Source organism: Sander vitreus, chromosome 2 (assembly GCF_031162955.1).
Source record: "Sander vitreus isolate 19-12246 chromosome 2, sanVit1, whole genome shotgun sequence".
In the NCBI taxonomy this organism is placed as follows: Eukaryota; Metazoa; Chordata; class Actinopteri; order Perciformes; family Percidae; genus Sander; species Sander vitreus.
In genome coordinates, this window is record NC_135856.1 from 28030042 (window position 1) to 28052268 (window position 22227).

General features: G+C 40.6%; 3 protein-coding genes across 4 annotated transcripts in view; 2 read left to right on the top strand and 1 right to left on the bottom strand.

Moving 5' to 3' along the window:
• The first annotated feature begins 67 nt into the window (after positions 1–67).
• On the top strand, positions 68–3472 carry gng13a (guanine nucleotide binding protein (G protein), gamma 13a). The gene is made up of 3 exons (XM_078263993.1): positions 68–246; positions 2807–2914; positions 3000–3472. Exons 2-3 carry the CDS (start codon positions 2817–2819, stop codon positions 3103–3105), a joined length of 204 nt encoding a protein of 67 aa, XP_078120119.1. The 5' UTR covers positions 68–246; positions 2807–2816; the 3' UTR covers positions 3106–3472.
• chtf18 (CTF18, chromosome transmission fidelity factor 18 homolog (S. cerevisiae)) lies at positions 3405–21414 on the bottom strand. 2 transcript variants are annotated; one of them, XM_078263947.1, is made up of 22 exons: positions 21177–21414; positions 18697–18783; positions 18451–18601; positions 17369–17558; positions 17115–17207; positions 16168–16220; positions 15920–16061; positions 15569–15793; positions 15373–15470; positions 15147–15270; positions 14886–15022; positions 14617–14710; positions 14375–14473; positions 14151–14281; positions 12280–12394; positions 11909–12133; positions 11574–11723; positions 10982–11112; positions 9526–9670; positions 9318–9416; positions 8535–8604; positions 3405–3655 (listed from the first exon to the last, which is right to left on the bottom strand). In XM_078263947.1, exons 1-22 carry the CDS (start codon positions 21262–21264, stop codon positions 3534–3536), a joined length of 2769 nt encoding a protein of 922 aa, XP_078120073.1. In that variant the 5' UTR covers positions 21265–21414; the 3' UTR covers positions 3405–3533. The 2 variants fall into 2 exon arrangements, with proteins under 2 accessions (XP_078120073.1, XP_078120065.1); XM_078263939.1 differs by having other exon boundaries at positions 18697–18786; positions 21177–21413.
• slc5a10 (solute carrier family 5 member 10) overlaps positions 20936–22227 on the top strand; it is a 26873-nt gene continuing 25581 nt past the window's right edge. Inside the window, exon 1 of the mRNA XM_078263980.1 lies at positions 20936–20993. The gene's annotated coding sequence lies outside the window, so the exon portion shown is untranslated. The remainder of the gene's footprint in view (positions 20994–22227) is intronic.

Sequence of the window (22227 nt, forward strand, 5' to 3'; positions counted from 1 at the left end):
GCTAGCAGAGAGGAGCGCAGGGGAGTGCCCTGCACCGCGGCCAGCCGACACACACACACACACACACACACACACACAGCCGCCTCCTCCTCCTCCTCTTCCTCCTTCTGCACTGAAGCCGGACTCCTCTGCCCGATAAACTCTACCGACTCTCAGCTCTTAACTGTCGCTGGCAAAGCCCCTTCTGCATCTTCATCAACCGTCTGCACACAAATCGACCCGCGGTCCTCTCCGGTAGGCCTGACGGTAAGAGCGGTTGTTTGTGTGGGGGGTTTCATGCGTTTCCATTGACTTATAATCACGATACAAATGCGTTTGAACTGATGTGTCGATGTTTTAGCCACACAGTGACCATCTTTACTCACTATGTCCTCCTATTGCTGATGTTTACGTTAATAGCGACCTAATTAAAATGTAAATGTGTGAACAGCAGCCTGAAATAGCCCTGATTGCTGAGTGATGGAGGCTGATGTCACTGTTAACACATTTGGAGGTTATTCTAATTAAATGAAGGCCTTTTCATGGAACAGCTGGCTGCTGGTGAGCCACAGCAAGGTGGATGCTGGTGGAGAAAACCGGCACCATGAAGCCGACTTAGATCCATTAAAATGATAGATGATAGAGGATGAGAGAGGAGGAGGAGGGAGAGAGAGAGAGTTTCCAGTAGAGAGGACTAAACTGATCGCTGCTCGGTCTGAACTCTCATCTGGGCCTTCTCTTTCTCTCTCTCCTCCCCGTCTTCCTGCTGTAATATGGCCTGAGGCAGGGTGGGGCACACTTTACAATAAGTAGGCTACAAATAAATAAAAAGCAAACACAGCCAGCGTACTTTGTTTTTACATCTCTGGCTCCTAAAAAAAAATAACAGAGTAATCCAGTGGATTTCGAAAAGTACTGTATACTTAAGTTGACTATCAATACCTTGCAATTGTATTTGAGTATTTTAATATGGTGCAACTTGATAGTTTTACTCCACATTTACAGTAAGCACATATAAACAAAATGCATTTCGTTAACAGCTGTATCTTCAAGGTACTGTATTTTAGTGTTTCCATTTGGTGCAATATTTATTACTCTACTCTGACAGTTACTCTGCAAATATACAGCAAGTATACACTCAGTCACCAGTTTATTAGGGACACGGAGCTAAAACCAATGCCGCCTAATACTATGATAATTCTCCCATGAAGGTTATAATGTTGAGTTTATTGTTTGAACTGTTGACTGAAGTGTGATAATTTGAGGGTTGTCTGTTATTTAGCCCAGGGGTCTTCAATGTTTTTTTAAGTCAAGGACCCCTTGACAGAGAGAGATGGAGCAGGGACCCCCTACTCCATATACTGTATTTTATAAAATGAAGTTACATAAACTGGGTTTTTTAACTGTTAGGGTTATGCCTAAATCCTTTAGACATACCTTTCTTGCATAGAAAACTAAGCTCTTAATGTTTTTTTTTATAAATCATGTTTTAGTGTTAAACATACATGTGGCACAGTGAATCTTTAGGATGAACTGTATCTGTGGATCTTAGTGACTACCTTACCTATAGGCCAGTAACCTTACCAGTCAATGGGGATTTATAATTGCTAATATGTTGGATTTATGTTTAGACTTTTACATTTTTGAAAAAGAAATTAACAATAATTTGGAGGCCCCCCTGCAGTAACTCTGAGGACCCCCTAGGGGTCCCGGACCCCCTGTTGAAGATCCCTGAACCGCAAACTAAACCCTCCAAAATGATCACAGTTGAATCAACTCCTCTTTAAAAACAGTTTGAACAAAAATTCAACATTAAAACCTTCATGAAGGTGGGATTTATTGCAGGACTGTATATTAGACTGCATTAGTTTTACTTGGTGGGCCAAATAAACTGGCAAATGAGAGTGTGTGTGTGTGTGTGTGTGTGTGTGTACATTCACACACAAACTATACATATTTAACATATAATCATTTTAAATAGTTGTATTTAGAGCAATTAACCATAACAGCAATACATACAATAAATTGTTTTCAGTTGAGCACCAAATATTTATTAGTCCGCCAGTAGTCTCTCATTGCCAGACCTTTCTCTACAGCGCTAGTCCGCCAGTTAAAATAGTCCCCCAATAAATGGGCTTATTAATTGAGTTTTGGTCTTTTTCTGGGATTTCCTGGCAATAAGACAAGTTACACTTTGTGTGCAACTAGAGTATTTCTACTTTTGCTTAAAAGGTTCAACAACTTCCTCCATCAGTTACATAAAAGACGATGTCCTTCACTAGTAGAAGTACTGATACTTCAGTAGTTAAGATTAGTTTTCAAAAAAACAAAAAGTTACATATGGTCTCAATTAATGGGTCGACGTGGCATTTCGACAGCAACTATTTTATTATGGATCTGTCCCACTTCCCTCTGGTGTTCAGGGAAGCTCTCCAAAGTGGTGACCATCTGGTCCTTATAACGGTTTCTCAGAAATGGTCATAAATCTATCAGACAGAGAAGTGGTTCCCACCAAGGGGGTCACAAGATTTTTCTGAAAAGGTCACAAGGTGACTTAATAAGGGAGGAAAAAATATATTTCTGCTCAGAAATAAGCTTTATAAAACCAGTTTATAAGACTCAAGTTACTCTTATCTGCTCTTCTCTTCTTTAACTTATTAAAATAATATTTAAATAAAGTGAAGAGAAACACTCTTTGGTTGCATAAACATTTGATTCATTTGGATTTCCACTTAAATTTGCATGTGGCATCTGTGTGTCTGAACTCTTAATCTACTTGAGCTGTTTTTGTTGTTGTTTTGAATCCGTTTTTCTTTCGTGTGAACAGCAGTAGCATCATGGAGGAGTTAGACGTTCCACAGATGAGGAGAGAAGTGGAAAGCCTTCAGTATCAGCTGGCAATCAACAGGGAGAAATCCTCCATCACTGTTACTGAGTGAGTGTGACGCGCACGCACACACACACAAAGGGGTACAGAAATATTGTACGCTTACGGTGTGTTTTTTTTTTTTTTTTTGTAGGCTGGTGAAGTGGATCGAGGGTTGCGTTTGTGAAGATCCATTTCTGAACCCTGAGCTGATGAGAGCCAACCCCTGGGTGGAGAAGGGCAAGTGTGTGATCCTCTAATGGTCACACATACTCACACACACACATAAAGACTCACAATCACGGATGCATATAAACTAAAGAATCATGCACTCCCACACACAGTCACGCTGCACTAACTCACCCATTCTCTCTCTCTCTCTTCCTCTCTCTCTCACACACACACACATTATTGCTATAATCATGTTTATTTATTAGGAGACTCCTGAATGCTTTTAATTTATGTGAAGACTACTGTGTGTGTGTGTGTGTGTGTGTGTGTGAGAGTGTGCAGCACTGAGTAGCTTTCTAGAGGTTTGTTTTGATGGACTGCTGAGAAATGTTAAACCACACGTTTTTATTGGCTCTTTACACTGTCAAATCAAAATAAAGACTGTTTTGAATTTAACAGCTGGATTTTAGATTTATTCAGATGCTTACATATAACATACAGGCAGAGTGTGTGTGTGTTACAGTAGTTCTCTGATGCAGACATTTCGTCTGACAGCGTTGGACATGCCCTCGTTGAACCGGAACCACACGTCACTGTTGCCCACTGCCGTTCCCATAGAAACAACCTCACAAATCTCACCTACAGAGAGGGAAAGACCATTTTTAGGTGTTTTATTTTATTTTTTTCAAACTCAGAAACAGGTTTATTGCCAAGTAGGTAGAGATGGTCCGATACCATTTTTTGCTTCCCGATACCGATTCCGATACCTGAACTTGCGTATCGGCCGATACCGAGTACCGATCCGATACCAGTGTGTCATATATTTTAACAACTGTATTCTACTATCACTGTATGGATGTGATATGATTTCTATCTTTGTTGTCGGTCTGGCTCAGGTTAAACTCTTTGTGAAACATGAACAAACACAAACAATGAACGCCCCAGAACTTTCTTTTATTCTCCAGTTTGACAGTCAGTTATAACGGAAAAAGAACATAAATAAACTACTTTAACGTAGATTTTCTTTAGGGCTTTATTACGTGGTATCGGATCGGTGCATAAACTCCAGTACTTCCCGATACCGATACCAGCGTTTTAGGCAATATCGGAGGCGATAGCGATATTGATATCGGAACATCTCTACAAGTAGGTTTCCACATATAAGGAATTTGCCTTGGTGATTTGGTGCATAATGAAAAACAAGTACTGAAAAAGTCAAAGACAAATATGAAAAAAATGCAAAAAACTGTGAAATGTTTTTTTTTTAAAGTAATATACATAAAGTTTAAAGTGGCCATATTATGCTCATTTTCAGGTTCATAATTGTAATTTGAGATTGTATCAGAATAGGTTTACCTGGTTTAATAAAAAAAAACACCATATTTTGCTGCACACTGCAGCTCCTCTTTTCACCCTGTGTGTTGAGCTCTCCGTTTTAGCTACAGAGTGAGACCTCGCAACTTCTGTAACATCTTTGTTGTCAGTCGCACATGTGCAGTAGCTAGGTAAGGATTACATGAGCTAGCTAGCTGTTTCTGCAACTTCGGCCTGTACAAGGCAGGATTAGCCGGGAGACTTCTTCTAAACGAGGGCGCACTTCCAACTTTGCGTGGAATACCTGCAGAACAGGGACATGTAAGTAATTCTATACAATTTATTTTGTAGATTAAGGTGAATTTGTGTGTGTTGTAGCAGTGTTTTTGCCATTGAGAACGAACTAGCATACTAGCGCTAGCATGCTAACGGTTAGCCCCCTAGGCCCCTCGTCTCGGCTAGTTACATAGAAAGCCCTGCCGATTTTGAACAGCTCACCCGGAGACTGAAGGCAGGACACATTCAGAAACCCGTATCTCGCTCAAAACAGCATGGATGGATTTTTTTTCAAAGTTGTATGCGTGTGGAAGCACCAGAGACACAAAAAGAACACCCCAAATCCCAGAAAAAAAAGTGATTTCTTTCATAATATGGGCACACTACAAAAAAAGCCCCTCTAAAGTGACCACTTGACCAGTGCTCAAAAGATTAGTCACTTCATCAAACAGTTACTTGACAGGAACGAGATTGAAAACAAGTAAAATCATTGTTTAATCTTAGGCTGCAACTAACAATTATTATAACAATTATCTGGCGATTGTTTTCTCAATGAATTGATTGGTCTATAAAATGTCAGAAATCACAATTTTCCAAAGCCCAGTGTCACGTCTTCAGATTGCTTGTTTTGTCTTGAAAGATATTCATTCATTTTCATAGACGAGTAAGAAAACCAGCAAATATTTAGAATCTGAAACCAGTGAGTATCTGTCTGTAGCTTAAAGCACGACTCAACAAACCATAAACTGATTATCAAAACTGTTACTGATTAATTTGATCAACTAATCGATTCAGCTCTAGTTTAATCCTCTGAAGTGAAAAAAAAATAATGACTTCCCCAATGTGAGGATTTGCAGCGCTCTTATGTAATTAGAAAAAATACCTTTAGTGCTTTTTCCAGTTTCACCTGCTCATCAGCTTCACTCAGGGAACTTGAGAAAGAAACCTTATTTTCTGACATTTTATAGACTAAGCAGTTAGTTGAAGAATCAATAATGAAAATGATCATAAACTGGAGCCCTACGTAGAACACAAATTCTCCTCTCTGCTTTCACATAGCCTTAAGAGTGGGACTCAAACTTTTTGAACACATGTACTTGTGCACATGAACTTCACATATACATCAAAATGTCCATTTATTCAGAGACAGTGTACTGTACTGTAGATCAGCGACTTATCTCCACTCAGTGCATAATAAAAATGAATGTATGATCATCTCTATCAACCACAGTCTCACCAAAGATTGTCGCTTCAAAATTGCAGATACAGTTGCGTGCCCCACAGGACTCTCTGATGCTTAGTAGGGTTGGGTACCGAACCCAGTACTTTTAAAAAAGGTACCAACCGAATCACGTCGGTATTACAGAGTATTGGTTCATGTAAAATCAAACGATGCCACATTTCGGTACCTGAGAGTAAGCTCAAGCTTATCTGTCCTCTCTGCATATTGACAGAGAACAGAGGTCCGACACACGCGCGCGGTTAATAGGTTGTAGGGACGGGTTTGGGAGGAGAGAGGGAGGGGTTTTATTTTTGTTTAATTTCTGTCAGTGTAAAATATTTTAAATAAATAACAATGTTCTAAGTAAATAGGTTTGGAATTATTTTTACAACAGAATTTTTTTTTTTTAATTACAGAGAAAAAAAAATAAAACCAAAAAAGTACTGTTGGGTACCGGGAACCGAATTTCAGGTACCGGTATCGGTACTGGTTCAGATGTGAAAGGTACCCAACCCTAATGCTTAGGAAAGTATGTTGTTTGCTTTGATTAATGAAACATGTCAACATTAACAGGAGAGCTGTGCCTGTTTTAGTCAGCAGAACCCTGTTGTTCCTGCTTTGACATACAATACGGCATTTCCATCCTGATTACTCTGTTGATCAATTTCTAGAATGCAGTGCGTTCAGGCAGGTAATAGGATTTTAATGGGTCCACTTTTCCACAAACACGAGCACTGAATCTGGGCCGATGTTAACAGAATAAAAAGGTATAAGTATTTGTGCAAAACATGTTTTGAGTCACAATTACAGCTATCATCTACCTGCACACCCGTGAGCCAGCAAAATAAGACTTCAGAGATTTAAAATGAGAGGCCTTTCACTAGCCTGGGAAAACCCTGACGAACTCCCGGTAAATTTGAGATTTGCTCTGCAAGTCAGTCTGGCCAAGAGCCCATTCAAGCCCATTTCCCATTTTTCCAAATCGAGGCACCAATCACCAATCAACCGTTGAGGCGGGCTTTACGCGATGACGATAGCGCAGCGACGGCGAGCAGCTTTTTGTTTACATTCAACATGGCGGCCACCGAAACGCAGCAACTCGTTGATGCCGCTGTCACTGCTACGTCACCCGGATCGTTGGTCTGATTGGTTGAAGGACTATCCAATTGCGCCCAGAGGCATTTGAGTGGCGTCCGTTGGTGACGCTCCTCTTATACTGAAGTTGCATGAAACTGTATGAAAATCTATATACGCATATAAAGAGAAATTAAAAAGTAAGAACGGTGGGACCGGCCCGTTCTGGGAACGGCAAGGATTGCGGGTGGATTACGTGTATAGAGCAACGGCTTATACATTGTCCCATACTAGCACCATAACATTTCGTATTTTATCTGCTTTTATATTTTTAACTGTTTTTAACTGCTCTTGAATGTTTAATTTCTTATGCTGCACTGTAACTTTTATTCTTGTATTTTAATTGTTTTTATGTAAAGCACTCTGAATTGCCCTGTTGCTGAAATGTGCTATACAAATAAAGCTGCCTTGCCCTTTGGAAATGGGCTGTGAATGAACCTTCCCCAGACCCACTCTCAATTACAACCAGGCTAGCCTTTTTCACAGAATATTTGTAAAACACTTTATGCACTTTATGTTTATGTATATTTGAGAAATACTGCATGTAAACAAAAGTAATAATGGGGTGTCTATTGCTGGATATTAGTCACAGAGGAATATTAATACGGGTTTCCCCAAGTTGTATGCACTTTAACACTGCAAGCTAAACTGGAAAACACTATTCTGAAAATATTTACGTCCCCAGGTGGCCATGTTGAGAACAAGCTACACAATTCTGCTATTGTTTATCCAAATGTGCTATTTTTGGTGCGATGCATTTGAAAAGTCAGTCAGCAGTCATCTTTGTTTCCAATGACACAAAGCTACGGGCAGGCCAAACCACAGTTACTTATCTGCTAACTCTTATTACGTTTCTGGAGCAACAATGACTATATAATAACAGTAACAAACTAAGCCATTTAGGCAGAAATGTACATTTTCATACATAAAATATGAAGATTGCTTGTTTTATTGGCTGGTGTCCAAATATATGAAGGAGGCTGTAGATCAGGTCGCGTCCAGCCTTTTATGTTGCTGATAGAAATATGATCACACCAACATAACGGAGGGAAAATGCAGGTGCTGTTGACAGTTCAGATCTTCTCCCTGCAGTGTGCCACACTCTAAATCGGAAGCGTTGCGTAACACATCGTCAGTCATCACCTGTGGTGCGTTTGGACCTGATGTGCCTTCAGGCATGTTTCCCTGAACAGCCCGTGTTCTCAAAGGGTTTGAATAAATTAAGCTTTATGTCACATAGCACAAAGTCTCTACAGCAGTGATTCTTAGAGTGGGGCCTGTGTAAGGTTTTCAGATTCATTCATTTAAATGATCCAGATAACTTTTCTTTTTCTTTTCCAAAAGGTTTAATGGTTCAACAAATTATATTTTAATTCTTTTTAAAATCTATAATAGTTCATGGATTACATTCTAATCTAACAAATCTATAACTCTTAGAATCTGTTTAATACATGTCTAATATCTTTCTAATAAATTTCTCAATTATACAGAGGGACAGACATGAGGAGGTCCCCGCCTGGTATAGACTATCTTGTAAGGGGTCCTAAACCGAGAACCTCTGGTCTACTGTACCTGTCTCTGAAGTGGTCTGCAGTCTCTGAGGTTTGGGGGCAACAGCTCGACCAAAGAAATCCACCTCCGGCTGCAAAACACAAACACAGAGTGCCGAGGAGGAAGAAGTTAATAAGGAAGTTTCTGAAACACTGTCCTCAATAAGCAGGTCCTCACACACACACACCTCATTAGCCTGATTTCCTAGTTTCACCATTAGGGACTCTATCCCAGTGGCTTGTCATTGTCCTCATTTCTGCCCTCTAGAGGTTCACTCTCTCTATCGCTCCAATACTGAACTAGTCCAACTGTGCAGCTCACCAGAGAGGATCTGATGGTCAGGGCAAACAGATGTTGGCTCATCCACACATACAACTATGGGAAGCTCAGTACTGGTAGAAAGACAGTGCTACTACCCCATACAAGGTGCTTAAATAATCAAAGAACCACCACGTGAGAACTACATGTAGAAATGGCTGCCTTGTAAAAAAGGAGGAGCACCAAAATGTTTTTTTATGAAGACATGTTGAGCAGCAGCGAACACCTGCGTGAAAGCTACACAATGAACTGCTACTCATCCTGTGGTGGCTTTGTTATTTTTTTTCAGGAAGGTATGTACTTGTATTAAATGGTATTGTGGACAAAACTTTCACACAGTCAAATTATGGAGATTCACTTCCCCATGTGTGGATAAAAGGTAAACCATCACTTTTTATTAAGATTCAGTTTTTGTTTACGGTTAATGTTGGGTTTAGGTGAGTACTGGTTGTGGTGTGGGGGGGTGTGTGTGTGTGTCTGTCTCACCCTGGTCTCCACTGTGGTCTGTTTGACAATGTTCTCCAGCCTCTGTTGATGGTTCCTCACTGGTTTGGGACCAGCTCTCTTTTTTTCGTCCTCTTTGTGCTTCATATAGACACGGCAGATTATAAATACATTAGATTATTAATACACACACACACACACACACACGATGAGCTGATTATCTACAGGCTGCAGTGCATGTCAGTCTCACCACTACAGGGTTTCGTTGCAGCATCAGTTGCTCGGCTCTCCTCATCTTCTCCTGCTCCATCTCTCTGCTGATGGTTTGTTTGGCCTGATACGTCAGCTGGCGGCGCGGAGGAAGGCCCGGAAACCTCACTACCTCCTCAACACGCCTGCAAACACACACACACACACACACTCTAAGTAAATAACTTTACACAAACCAGAAGAGACACACACATCGTTGAAACACAAACATTCATAACAGTGTGTAGCTGACACAGAGGTGAACCTTGTTAGATGACAAACATATGAAGCTTCCTCCATTGGTGCTATGGTTTATGTTTTCCAGAATAAAACCCTGAATCTCTCATTCTCTAAAACCTTAATCCTCTTACAGCTGATCTCCATCTCTCTCTCCAACACACACACAGTGCATGCCAGTAAACTCTCTCACTCAGTGACTGCTGGACATAAATAAGACAACACCAGTATTTGTGACTGTGAGCTATTTATTGCAAGTTATCACTATAAAATATCAGCGGTGTTATCATCAGAACTTGTCAAACTCTAATGAAGCTGCTCAACTCCTCCTTTAACATGATAGATTACTCGCTATGGAGCTTATATTAAGTAGTATAACCTCATAACACAATTACAGCATCAGTATATAGTAGTTTAGTTATTAAAAAGAACCGTCCAATTAAATAACCCTGTTGAGACTGGGGGCGTATCCGCTGTCTGTGATGTTTATAATGTTTATATCCACAATCCAAGTCTTTATCCATGAGGTATCAGAGTGAGGTGTTGTGGTGAGCCAGAGACGGCAGGTACAGGAAGTTGTAGACCAGTAGAAGCAGCAGTAGAGCAAACACTAGAGGCAGGCACCAGTCATTGGTGACCAGCACACTGTCACAGCGAACCTGCAGGAAGGAGCTCCTCTGGGCACCTGGCTGCTTCATAATCTGGGTCTGCATGGCTCAGCTAGTTAACAACCAACACCAGAGTTACTGCTGTCCTCAGTAGTCACAAAAATAAAAAAAGGTCAAATGAACAAAAGGTCTCCCAAGTTGAAGTGTTTGCACCAAAACCTGCTGAGTTCTACTCGCTCCTTTCAGTTTTTTTTTCTCAATATTTCAGATCATCTCCTGTTTTCTCTAAAACTTCTGTCCTCCTAAATGTTACTGCTCTGTTTCTCTATCCACCTGTAACCCACCGCTGGGGCTTTGCAGCTCGTAACTCTGCTCCCACAGCACTACAATCAAACACACACACCTAAAAGGTGATAAGGGGATTACTAAGCCACCATGCAGAGAACCACAGAGCAGTGACCTTCAACACCCCAGAAACACACATCTGCCCAGCATGTGTCTACATGCAATATACAGTTGAGTGCAGGTGTGTGTGTGTGTGTGTGTGTGTGTGTGTGTGTGTAGGTGTGTGTGTGTGTGTGTGCACAGGTGTGTGTGTATGTGTGTACTCACGGCTCCAGCATGTATGTGTACTGCCCCTCTGGCGTGCGGTCCTGCCTGTAGGAGAGGTTGTATGCGAGCATGGTGTTGATCAGCTCACACATCTGTTCCTTCTCTCTGCTGCTGAACAGCTGCGGATTCACCTGGAAGAAACGCACAGGATTTGAGATTACTGTCACTGAAAGTTTTGCCGACATTTTATGGAATACATTTAACTCACAGACTTCATTCAACAGCTTTCACCATTTTCAATATTTGGTAAAAGACACTCCCTGAGTATACATTTGAATACAAATGTTCTGTCACAAAGGAGATTATAATGCTCAGTTTTTGTTGACACTGTCAGAGGAAACAAAGCTGCAGTAGATAGAAAGCAAGCTGTTGTATTGGATTGCATTAGATTTTACAGGTGTACCTAATAAAGTGGCCACTGAGTGTAAAACTGGGTACCTTAAGTAACCAGGATGTTACTAAATGCTTAAATGCAATGCCATAGGAAAATAAAATTGACATGGCTCCATTGGTGTTGATATAAATATGGCCTTGTCTAATTGTTCCTACATTTACACACAGACACAGGTTTACTTTCACTGCTTTTACATACAGGCCGTAGTTTGGGACAGATGATGTCGAGGAGCAGTGTGAGAATATCGAGGGACAGGCTGAGCTGGCTGATCCTCGTTCTGATGCATGCTGGGATGTCGGCCAACATGGTGGCCAAAGCGTTCCTGCTGCTGAGGAGTCTGGTGGAGGCCTGGAGAGAACAAGACCAAAGAGAACACAATCATCTCAACTGTTTTTTTATCTAGACTTTCCTGCCTTAAAACATGTCTTGTTTGTTTCTATTGAACCCCTATTTTATTTGTCTCCATTCAATATAATTTGCCGTTTCCTCTGTTTTTCTATGTGAAACACTCACTATATTGTGTTGCTACGTACCTCATGCTGGCTGTGCGGATAGCTGATGCGGGGCACGTGTGTGTGGGCAAACAGGAAGTGGAATGTGACGGACAGGAAGGGCAGGTATCTCATCAGGGTGAAGTTCTGGCCGTGCATAATCACGTGGTTCAACCTGTCTGCGAACGACAGCCAATCCAGAGCCTCACACACACTCTGCAGGTTGGGGTCCCTCACACGCATGGACAGATAATTATCATACAGACCCTGAGGAAAAGAGACAGGGAGGTTAGGGTTAGAATATTTTTAATTTAACTTCTGCTAGTAAAGCATGGGTCAGTGTACTGTATGCGTCCTTTTCTGTGCACTGATGAATTGATTAAAGTGAAATATTGAGAATGCGTGTTCATTACCTGAGAAACCTTCTCATACTCTCCACTAGATGAAGCCAAGTGTAGAATGTGCTGAAACCTCTGAGCTCCACCTCCTGAACCTGGCGCCTCATCAAACTCCTCACCAATACGTTTCCTGAAAGAACAGATGTGAATGTTTAGTCACCGTGTAGTTAGTTAGGACCCAAGAGGCAGAGAGAGGTAACAGATGAGACAGTAAGGCTGTAATTAAGATCATGTCACCTTGGATTTGTACGTGTAACAAGCTAATGTTTGCCGCCCTCTTAAACATCCAATATACCTGCTGAGCCTTTTTATTGTGCCAATGGTTTTACTCTTTAGTCATGAACGTGGCCTTGTTTCATTCATGCCCATAGATCAAAATACAAAATAACTGTCGCAGACAGCAGAAAGGACAGGCTTGTGACTACAATAAAGCTCTTTGTCTTGAAACGGGGTTTCTGCAGGGTTCACTAAGTTAAGACCTTTAAAGACATTTTAACACCACAAAGAAGGGAATTTAATACTTGTTTCATGATCATACAGTCCAGCCAAAGTATGTAAGATATCAATGTAAACCAGTAGGGATGATGAAGCTTATAATTATTCACATATTTGTATCACACTTTTGTCAGATTTTCCCAGCAGTATATAACAATAATCCCTAATAATATCTTGAAACACAACTTGAACTTATCTGGATAAGCAGTAGAGAATGGATGGATGGATAAATTTAAAAAAAATAACTAATTTTTGGCTCACATGTTTTACATAAAGTCAGGAGGTCTGGAACAATAATATACTGGGAAATTTGTCAGAAAGATTTTGCTAACATCACATAAAAAAAAATAAAAAAAACATTTGTATAACTAACGTTACTGCAGCAGGCAAGAAAAAATATATTTTTAAGACTTTTGTAAAATATTTAAGATTTTTTTTAATTTTTTATCAATACTTTAAGACGTTTCAAGACCTACGAGTACCCTGACAAATTTAGCTTCCAGGGCTTCAGCTTAGGCCGCCGCCTTAACAACTCTGTCCTGTTTTCTCCCTTTCATTCCAAACCACACAGTTGACAACCTGCAGGTGGAGGCGGTGGAGACAGGCTCAGACATAAACGCCACGTGCCGTTGTGGACTTGTCAGTCTCACAAGTGGTTTCAGGAAAGTGGCTGCATGTGTCCGACAATGCACAGAACATTAACCGGTACAAGCCTACAGCTGTCCGCGGACACGGAGTGCGGAAAAAGTGTCAGAGCCTCCCGGACAGGTGAACTGAGACTCCGTTTCCTGCTTATCGGTCAACGGTTAAAGATCGGTTAACATTTCATTTCATTGTTCACCATCGCGCAGTACTTACATACTTTAAGACTGAAAAACAGAACTATTTTGGTACAAACATTTACCGGCCATGTGGCAGATAGCCACATAGATATAGATTTATATAATTTATTAATTATATATTATTATTTCAATTTAATATTTAGGGTTTAATAAATAATTGTTAAATGTAGTACAGAGTCTGTAGTCCCCCCGGTCTGACGGCAAACCCCACCCTACCACCTTCACTAACAAATTTTCTGCGGGAAACCCTGGTTTCCAATTTCCTGTTGGTGTTAACAGTAAATACAAACTTAGAAAACAGTCACGTATCTAACCCTTACCCGGACAATGCAGGGACTCTGACTATTGCATTGTAGTGGCAGCACCAATCTCTTGTTCTTTTGCAGAACATTTGCTTCATTTCAACATTTTTGACTAAACTTAAAACTTTGGCTGCCTTTAGTAAATGTAGCTGTTTTCTGAAAAAGGTCTCGGCATCTAGAAAATACAGCAAAACATTCCTAATTTCATGACAAACTCCAAGAAAAACGGTGGCAGGACATACTATACCGTTTTGTACGTTGTAACTGGAAGATTTGCTGCCACAAATGGAATAAGCCTTTGTTCTGGTCCTTCTGCCCCACAGAGATGCACTGGATGGTCTTTGTGCTCAGCTGCTTGTGGCCGCGACGGTTGAGGAACTGTGCAAACAAGAACACATATTGTGATATAACTACACTGTATATCACTGCTCATGCAACAAACAGACTTCCCTTAACAGTGCTGCCACCCACCTGTAGTGTGTTGATGCAGGACCTGATGTCGTTGTCAGTCTTCTCACACAGTGACATCAGAGTGCCCGTATCTGTCTTCATCCCCTGCTGGAGTGAAATCTGCAAACAAAAACTCAACGTAAACCTGGATTGTTGGTGCGTTTGCAAAATATTTCTGTACCCTTATGTGTGATTGTGTGTGTGTGTGTGTGTGTGTGTGTGTGTGTGTGTGTGTGTGTGTGTGTGTGTGTGTGTGTGCTGACCTCTGCCAGTCTCTGTGCAAGGCGGGAAGGCTGAGTCTGGGGGAAAACTAGGAGGAAGGCCTGCTGCCTGAGAGGTCTGAGAGCTGGAACATAACTAAAGGAAAGGATAATATATACTCTCAATAATAATAATAATAATAATAATAATAATAATAATAAGACTCAATATCCACAAGTAAGACAATTTATATATTTAGCAAAGACCATTCAGTTATAAGAAAAATCTATTTCCACTTTGTTGAACTGTTAAACACCACAGTCTCTCTTACAGGTCATTACAGATGCAGATGATTGGTCGAAGCAGGATGGACTCCTTCTTCTTTTTCTTCTTCGCAGTCTCCGTACCAGCATCCCCGCCGTGGCCTTCTTTCCTGTTCAGAGTTGCTAACAGGATGTTGATGGCAGCCTGTCACCCACCCGAGATAAAGAAAAGAAGAAGAAAAAAAATTTAAAAAAAAAAAAAGTATAAAAAAGATAAAAGGAGTGCATTAACACGGTTAGTTTTCCTTTTGCTGTTGTCCAGAACGTACCGCAGGTGCTCCGTCGATCTCATCAATAATGAGGCAGTTCGGCCTCTCATTGGCTCCCAAAACTGACTTCATCTGTGTTGCCGTGTTGATGCGTTTTTGGAACACCTCTGCACTGCGATCGTCACTGCAGAAACATCAACACAGTAACTGAGGTTCACGACAGGGGGGCCTACTTTTTAGAATTTACTACTATTACTGGGTCAGTTTTAAATTTGGTTCGTCTAACCTGGCATTGATTTCCACCACATTGTACCCAGCATGCTTTGCTATGACATGAGCCAGGGTGGTCTTCCCCAAACCTGGAGGACCAGACAACAATGCCACCTAGAAAAAGACCAAAATAAATGAGATCTGGTACTATAGAACATCTTTAGGTCTTTAAACTGAGATTGTAATGACAGTTAGTATGCAGGTGTATTAACCTTATATTTGGGTCGTTTGTACTGGTCCAGCTCAGCCTCCAGTAGCTCCTCAGTCACCTCAATCTTGCTCTTGAAGCGATTTGGATTCTGATTGGCTTGATTGGGTTTGAATGAGTTCTGGTTGGGAGCCTGTCTGTCAAACCGGGCAGGGCGGGACTTCCTCTCTCTTCCGAACACAACGGTGTCCCAAAGTTTCAACCACTTCAGCAGACAGCGGTTGGTAAACTAAGATGAAACAGTCGCACACAGCTGGCATCAGTATGGGATACATGGGCTTATCACTACTAAAAAAGGGGTTTCATTCACTTTATGTAGACGTAAAGTTACACAGAAACACAAAATGCGACGTACATCATCACTGAGAAGCTCTGTGTAGTGTCGGGGAGAGTAGCGGTCCACCCAGAGTCGAGAGGTTTGGCCCTCTGGGTCTTCGGGATTGTCGTTCTCTTCATCTTCTCTGCTTTCGGGCTGAACAAGCACATCGTTCACACTGCTGGAATGTGACGCAAATTCAAAAAGGAAAATCAAAAACCCATGTACTGCTGCATGTAAATCAGATTGTCGATGTGTCAGTGTGAGAGAGACAGGCGGCGAGTTACCTGGCCAGCAGATCTGCAAGCCGCTGAGATTCTTCTACAACCTGCTGGTGGCGCTGCACGATTTCAAAGAGACAAAAAATGTAACCAAGTTTGCAATCCTCATTCTGTTGTGCAATGAATTTACTAAATACATTTCAAAATATAGGACGTCTGAAATGCATCGTACAGGTACATCCATAAATAAAGTAAATTACACAAAAGGGGTCCCCGATATATTTTATTTCAGTGTAGGGCTGGGCAATATATCGATATTATATTGATATTGCGATATAAGACTAGATATCGTCTTAGATTTTGATTATCATATTATCGTAATATGGCTTAAGTTGTCCATTTCATGGTTTTAAAGGCTGCATTACCGTGAGGTGATGTCACTTCTGAACTTACCAGACTGTTCTAGCTGTTCTATTATTTCCCTCTAACCACTTAGTCATTATATCCACATTATCGATGATTATTTATCTAAAATCTAATTGCGAAGATATTTTGTTAAAGCACCAATTGTCAAGCATACAATATCGTCGCAATATCGACATCAAGGTATTTGCTCAAGAATATCGTGATATCTGATTTTCTCCATATCACCCAGGCCAATTTCAGTGCTTACATTATTATCTTATATCATCATTTTTTTCCAAATTAATGAACGTATGAATAATAATTTAAAGTTACGGATGCCATTGTGTAAACATATCAAGCATTTTTGCTCGCGGAAGTATGCACTGTTTTGTATCAGACAACAATATAACAACCATGCTGCAGATACAATAAATAATTTGTTTGAAAATGGCAGTTATATTCTCTGTATTTGGCTAATGTTTGTACTGTTTGGATTTATGGAAAGTGATTATACTTTTAGCATGTGCGATTCCTGAAAAGTCAACAGTGTGTTCCTGTGCAGGTTATTTGGCAGATTATACACAAACAACAGCGGCCTGGTCACTCACCCTCTCTGCCTGTTGATCTCTCAACACATCTATTGGCACTGACAGCAGCCCCAGTGAACCATAGGAGTTTGGTACCAATCTCAAGTCCACTACCTGAAGATACACCGGTAAATGCAAAGAAATGAAATGTACAGAAGTACAGTATTACATATATAGGCACTGGATCCCGGCGGTATGTATGCTGACAGTGAATCAGGATTTAGGAAAAGATGCTGCCCAAAATGTTTCATCAGCATCATTCAACATGGTTTCACCTTTGACCCTGGGTCTTCGGTTTGTTTGAGGTAGACCCGGCTCCCCGATGAGTCTGTCACACTGACGTACTCGCCCTCTAAAGGAGGCCGCCTCAGCACATGCCGCGATGCTGACGCCGCTGTGGGAGGTCGCCTGGGCGTCTCTGGGATCGTAGCAAAGCCACTGATATCCAACACGGCTGGGGTAGACCTGAAACACACAAACGTGTTCAGAAGTCTGTGTTTTTTTTTTTTTTTCAATAATAGATATATTGTTCAATCTATCAAATGTGAATAATGATACAGTAAATGCCCCATAATATGTTTCAATAGTCCAATGTTAGGTCTTTAAAATTCCTACTTTTTGTCTGAGCAACAATCAAAACAGAAAACGGTATTCAAATTACTATCATAGAAAATAGAAAAACAAAAAATCCTCAGATTTGACACACTGTATTAAGCAAAGGTTTGATATTTGAATTTGATACATTCTCTGAATTATTAATCTAAATGCCACAATTCTCATCAATTGATTTTCTGTCAATGAAATGATTGACTGAATCATTTCAGTATTTCAGTAAGGAGTGCCTGAAAAGCACTAGAATGCAAAAGATTGTTTAAAGAGTTCAAAATAAATAAAAAATGTACATAAAAAGACAAACTTCAAAGGAATAGAACAAGAAGATGATTTAATAGTCAGTCTACACAGGTGTCGTGTCACCAGCTGCAGTTCTTCCTCAGGCAGGTAAGTGCTTTTGTGTATCTATAAATAGTAGCCTGCCATGTTTCATCCTTGTGATGTATTGCTTGGAACTGCCTCTTATTTGTTTGTGATTTGAGTATTAGAGAAATGGGGATGAAATGGGGATGAAATGCCCCATTGCTTATTTTGTTAAACTTTTTTTTGGCTTTTAATAAAATGTTCTACATTCCCAATAATGCACCAGATAAAAAAACAACAAGTATTTAGTGTAAAAAGATCTAATGCACAAAATGTCTGCTCTATACTGATGTCTCCTTTCCCCTCACCACGTTCCAGGACATCAACAGTTTCCCCTTTCAGCTCATAGTGTGTATAACACCAGCCCATGCATCTCTCCTACCTGAAGGTGTCAGGGGGTTCATACTGCTCTGGAGAGGACGGCGGTGAGATGTCATCACTCTGTGACGGGGCTTTGCTCTCTTGAGTCTGCACTGACTTGAAAAGTTGCTTGGCCACTCCGGCATCCTGCTTCTGCCGCTTTGCCTTTGGGGCTGCCAGGGCAAAGTCAGATTTAAGGTACAAACTTACAACATCAAGCGAACACAACAAGGACATAACAGATACTGTACTCTCAGGGGGAACTCACTGATGGGCTGATCATCCAGCAGATGCTCTATGTCAGAAATGTCACCTCCTGGGCCCTGCTTCTGATGTTTCCCCGGCTTGAAAGATTCTTCTAAGCCATTCAAGAAAAGACATCATCTTGAATCTTGACATTGTGATGGGCAGGTTTGACCACTTTCTGACATTAGACTAAATGTTTCCTTGATTTACATAAATAAACAGCCGAGAGATGAATCGCTCCGTTATAAAGGAGAATGTCACATATCGTAAAATGAATGCAGACAACATCCCATAATAGGCTTGGACATTACTTTGCAGCTTCAGTCCCACTGTCCCAAACAAGGGCTGCGTGCAGCCAAAAATGATTGAAATATTTCAAAAATGGTTAAAACCCATTTAATTCGAGCGAAAAATCAAAAAGCTTCCAAAGGATATGTCAAGGCTGAATTTGGATGCACATAAAATCAAATGTATGCACATTTATGATGATGCATTTTGTCACGCGGCCCATGACAAAAACGTGAATGACACAGAATGCCAAACTAGTTTTATATACAGTCTAAGATGCCAAATATAAGTTATTTATTTATATAACAAAAAGCCTATAAAATAAAGAACATATTCAAGTGTGAGATGTGTTAGGTTGAATATTTCTATCTGATAAAATTGTGCAGCAATAAAAAACATGAAATATTGGATTTGAATTGTTCATGTGTGAATGTACACGTTATGTAGCTCGGTGGGAAATTAAAGGGGTGATTGAATGCAAAACCGAATTTACCTTGTCATAGTTGAATAGTGACAGTTTAGTGGGTAACTAGGACATACATAGAACCTCAGAATCCCATTGACACCTCTTTCCTCTGCAAATCTCACAATTTGAAACTGCCTCTGAAAACGGGCAAATCTCAACGAGCCGCCTAGTTGACGTCAACTCGGCGGCTCCTCCTCATTTGGCTCTAGTCTCTATCTTTGTCACGCCCAAACATTTACGTAGGCTACACCTCTGATCTGAGGTCAGCTTAGTCTTCTGAATAGGTCGCGTAGATCTCAGACATTGTAAACATTGTTAATCTGCTATTTTACCACTAAATTCAATTCTGAGACTTTTTTATGCGAGAAATCAACTATATAGAGGTCAAATATGGGCCTGCAGCTCTTCCTGCTAAATGGCCGGTGTGTGTGAGTGAGAGCGCGGTCAGCGAGCTTGTTACGCAAGCAATCTCTTACCACAGGTTCCAGTTAATCTTATAATGTGTGTAATTATAATGTGTTGAGTTATTTAAACAAACGATCGGGGAAATAAACGCCTCTTGTCCTCGAGTCTCATTGATAGAGCCTGCGGCTGGATGGAGCTCTATCAATGAGAGCTAGCTAGCCTCCTCTTAGAATTCCTCTGGAATTCACAAAAATTCATTAAATTGAAATCGGACACCATTGTTAGCTTTATAAGAACTTGGGGTAGATGTTATATAAGTGGCGTGATGAAATTCAAACTGTAAATATAGCTACTCTAGTTATGCCGGCAGCTGGCAGCCAGCCAACCCCCGAGTATTCCAGTAGTCCAGTACCCAGGGAAACGGTGACTTTCACTGGGTATGGAGGTTCCCGCTTTCTCGTCAGACTGTGTGGAGCTCCTAGCTAAAGTCTGACACGTCTTACCAAATTTGCAATTAGCCATAAATTTCCGTAAAACGGCCCATATTTGAGCTTTATATAGTTGATTTCTTGCTTAACAAAAATCTCAGAAGTGAATTTAATAACGAAATAGCCCGACAAACAATGTATAACTTTGCAGTGTCTGAAATATGGGACCTGCTGTCTCATCTCCAATGTGTTTCTATGTGGTTCGCTCAAACCAATCAGCGCGCAGCTCATCTAAATATTCATGAGCATACCATATGTGGAAGAAAAGCTCTTGTTCCAAATAGAGCCATACTCACAGGGTAGTTAAGGACCCATAAAATAGCATTCGGGCAATTTTCAGCCCAACCAATGTTACATACCCTATTAGGAGACCTTAAGGAACAGTGTAAAATACCCTATATAATCACTTAATCACCCATTTAAAGCAAATTGGAGTTAAGGGGTTAATCAGACTGCATAATTTTACCTGCATGAATAATGATCCACAAGTTTGTTGCCTACTAAAGTGAGTGCCAAGTTTTGTCCAAGACGGCTGTGATTGGTTTAAAGAAATAAAAACAAGCCAGGGCGTTTTTTGCTCTATCCCCAGAATAGCTAGGCGTTGTAACGTTAGCCCTTATATACAGTCTATGCCGGTGTAGCCAGACACCAACAGATCAAACAGAGGCAGAGGTACGTGTGTGTGTGTATTTGTACGTAAGTTTATGAGGAATTTACGCTCCCAGGTCAGTAAGTGGTTCGGAGAATAAATTAACACAACTAACTAAATAAAATGTAAGGCAGGCAAACGCCTGCTGTTTGGGAACATGCAATAAAGGTGCTGCTAAAGTTTGTTAACTGACGTTAGTTCCTCACCCTCCATATCCGCCATCGCTTCCAGCTCGTCAGCGAACTGGTCCTCGAAGTCGTCCTGTATCTCGAACAGTTCGTCATATTCGTCCATATTGGCTCGGATAGGTACACGACACAACCAGAGACACAGTAATGTGTTAACACTCTTTTCACGTGAATATGTACTTCGCTATTTGAAGAGCCGCTTTGCCACAGCCCTTGAAGTTTCCCGGCAATTTTTGTTGTGATGCGAAGTATTACTTCCGGGTAAAGCGAGTCTCCCGTCCTCTGATTGGTTATTCATTCATTTCTCGACTCCCGTCATGCACTAGCGCGACATTTGTTACAGGGATGCTGACATTAAAAATCCAAGTTTGACCTGAAGGTGGCGCCAGAGGAAAGACGACCGGTATGTTTATATCTTACTGTAATACTGTAATTGTGCATGCAGACACTAATACATGAAAATAGACAGTAAGCATGTCTTTGTCCCACTATTCGGATAACACTATGACATAATGATAATTGCCATGTACTGGAATGAAGAATGTTCAAACTTTTGGAATAACAAACAAGCAATGCAAGCAATTCCCTACTGAAATTATTCTAAATGACTTACATTAGTACATACACATATCTTTACTATATTTGCTCTTCACATACATATTTATACTCCTGTCCATACTGTTTATATCTCACCTATAGAGTATTTATACTTACACTACTTTCCATACTTTATGCTTTGTATATATATATTTTACACTTTATATTTTGATAACTGCGGCACATGTTTATAAGCTACTTATATATCTTTGTGTATTCATATCCCTCACTGTCTATTCTATATATTACCACTATACATCTGCCCGATACTGCTTTTTGCACCTCTGGTTAGATGCATTTTGTTGTGTTAGTAGTAGTACTCTGTGCAATGACATTAAAGTTGACTCTTATCTAATATAATCTAAAATTGCAACTCTTGACTTTTCAAAAATAACTTTTTGTTGCACGCAAAAAACCTTTGTTCATCTGAAGCTTTTACATCTTTTAAATGTTGTTGTGTGTGTGTGTGTGT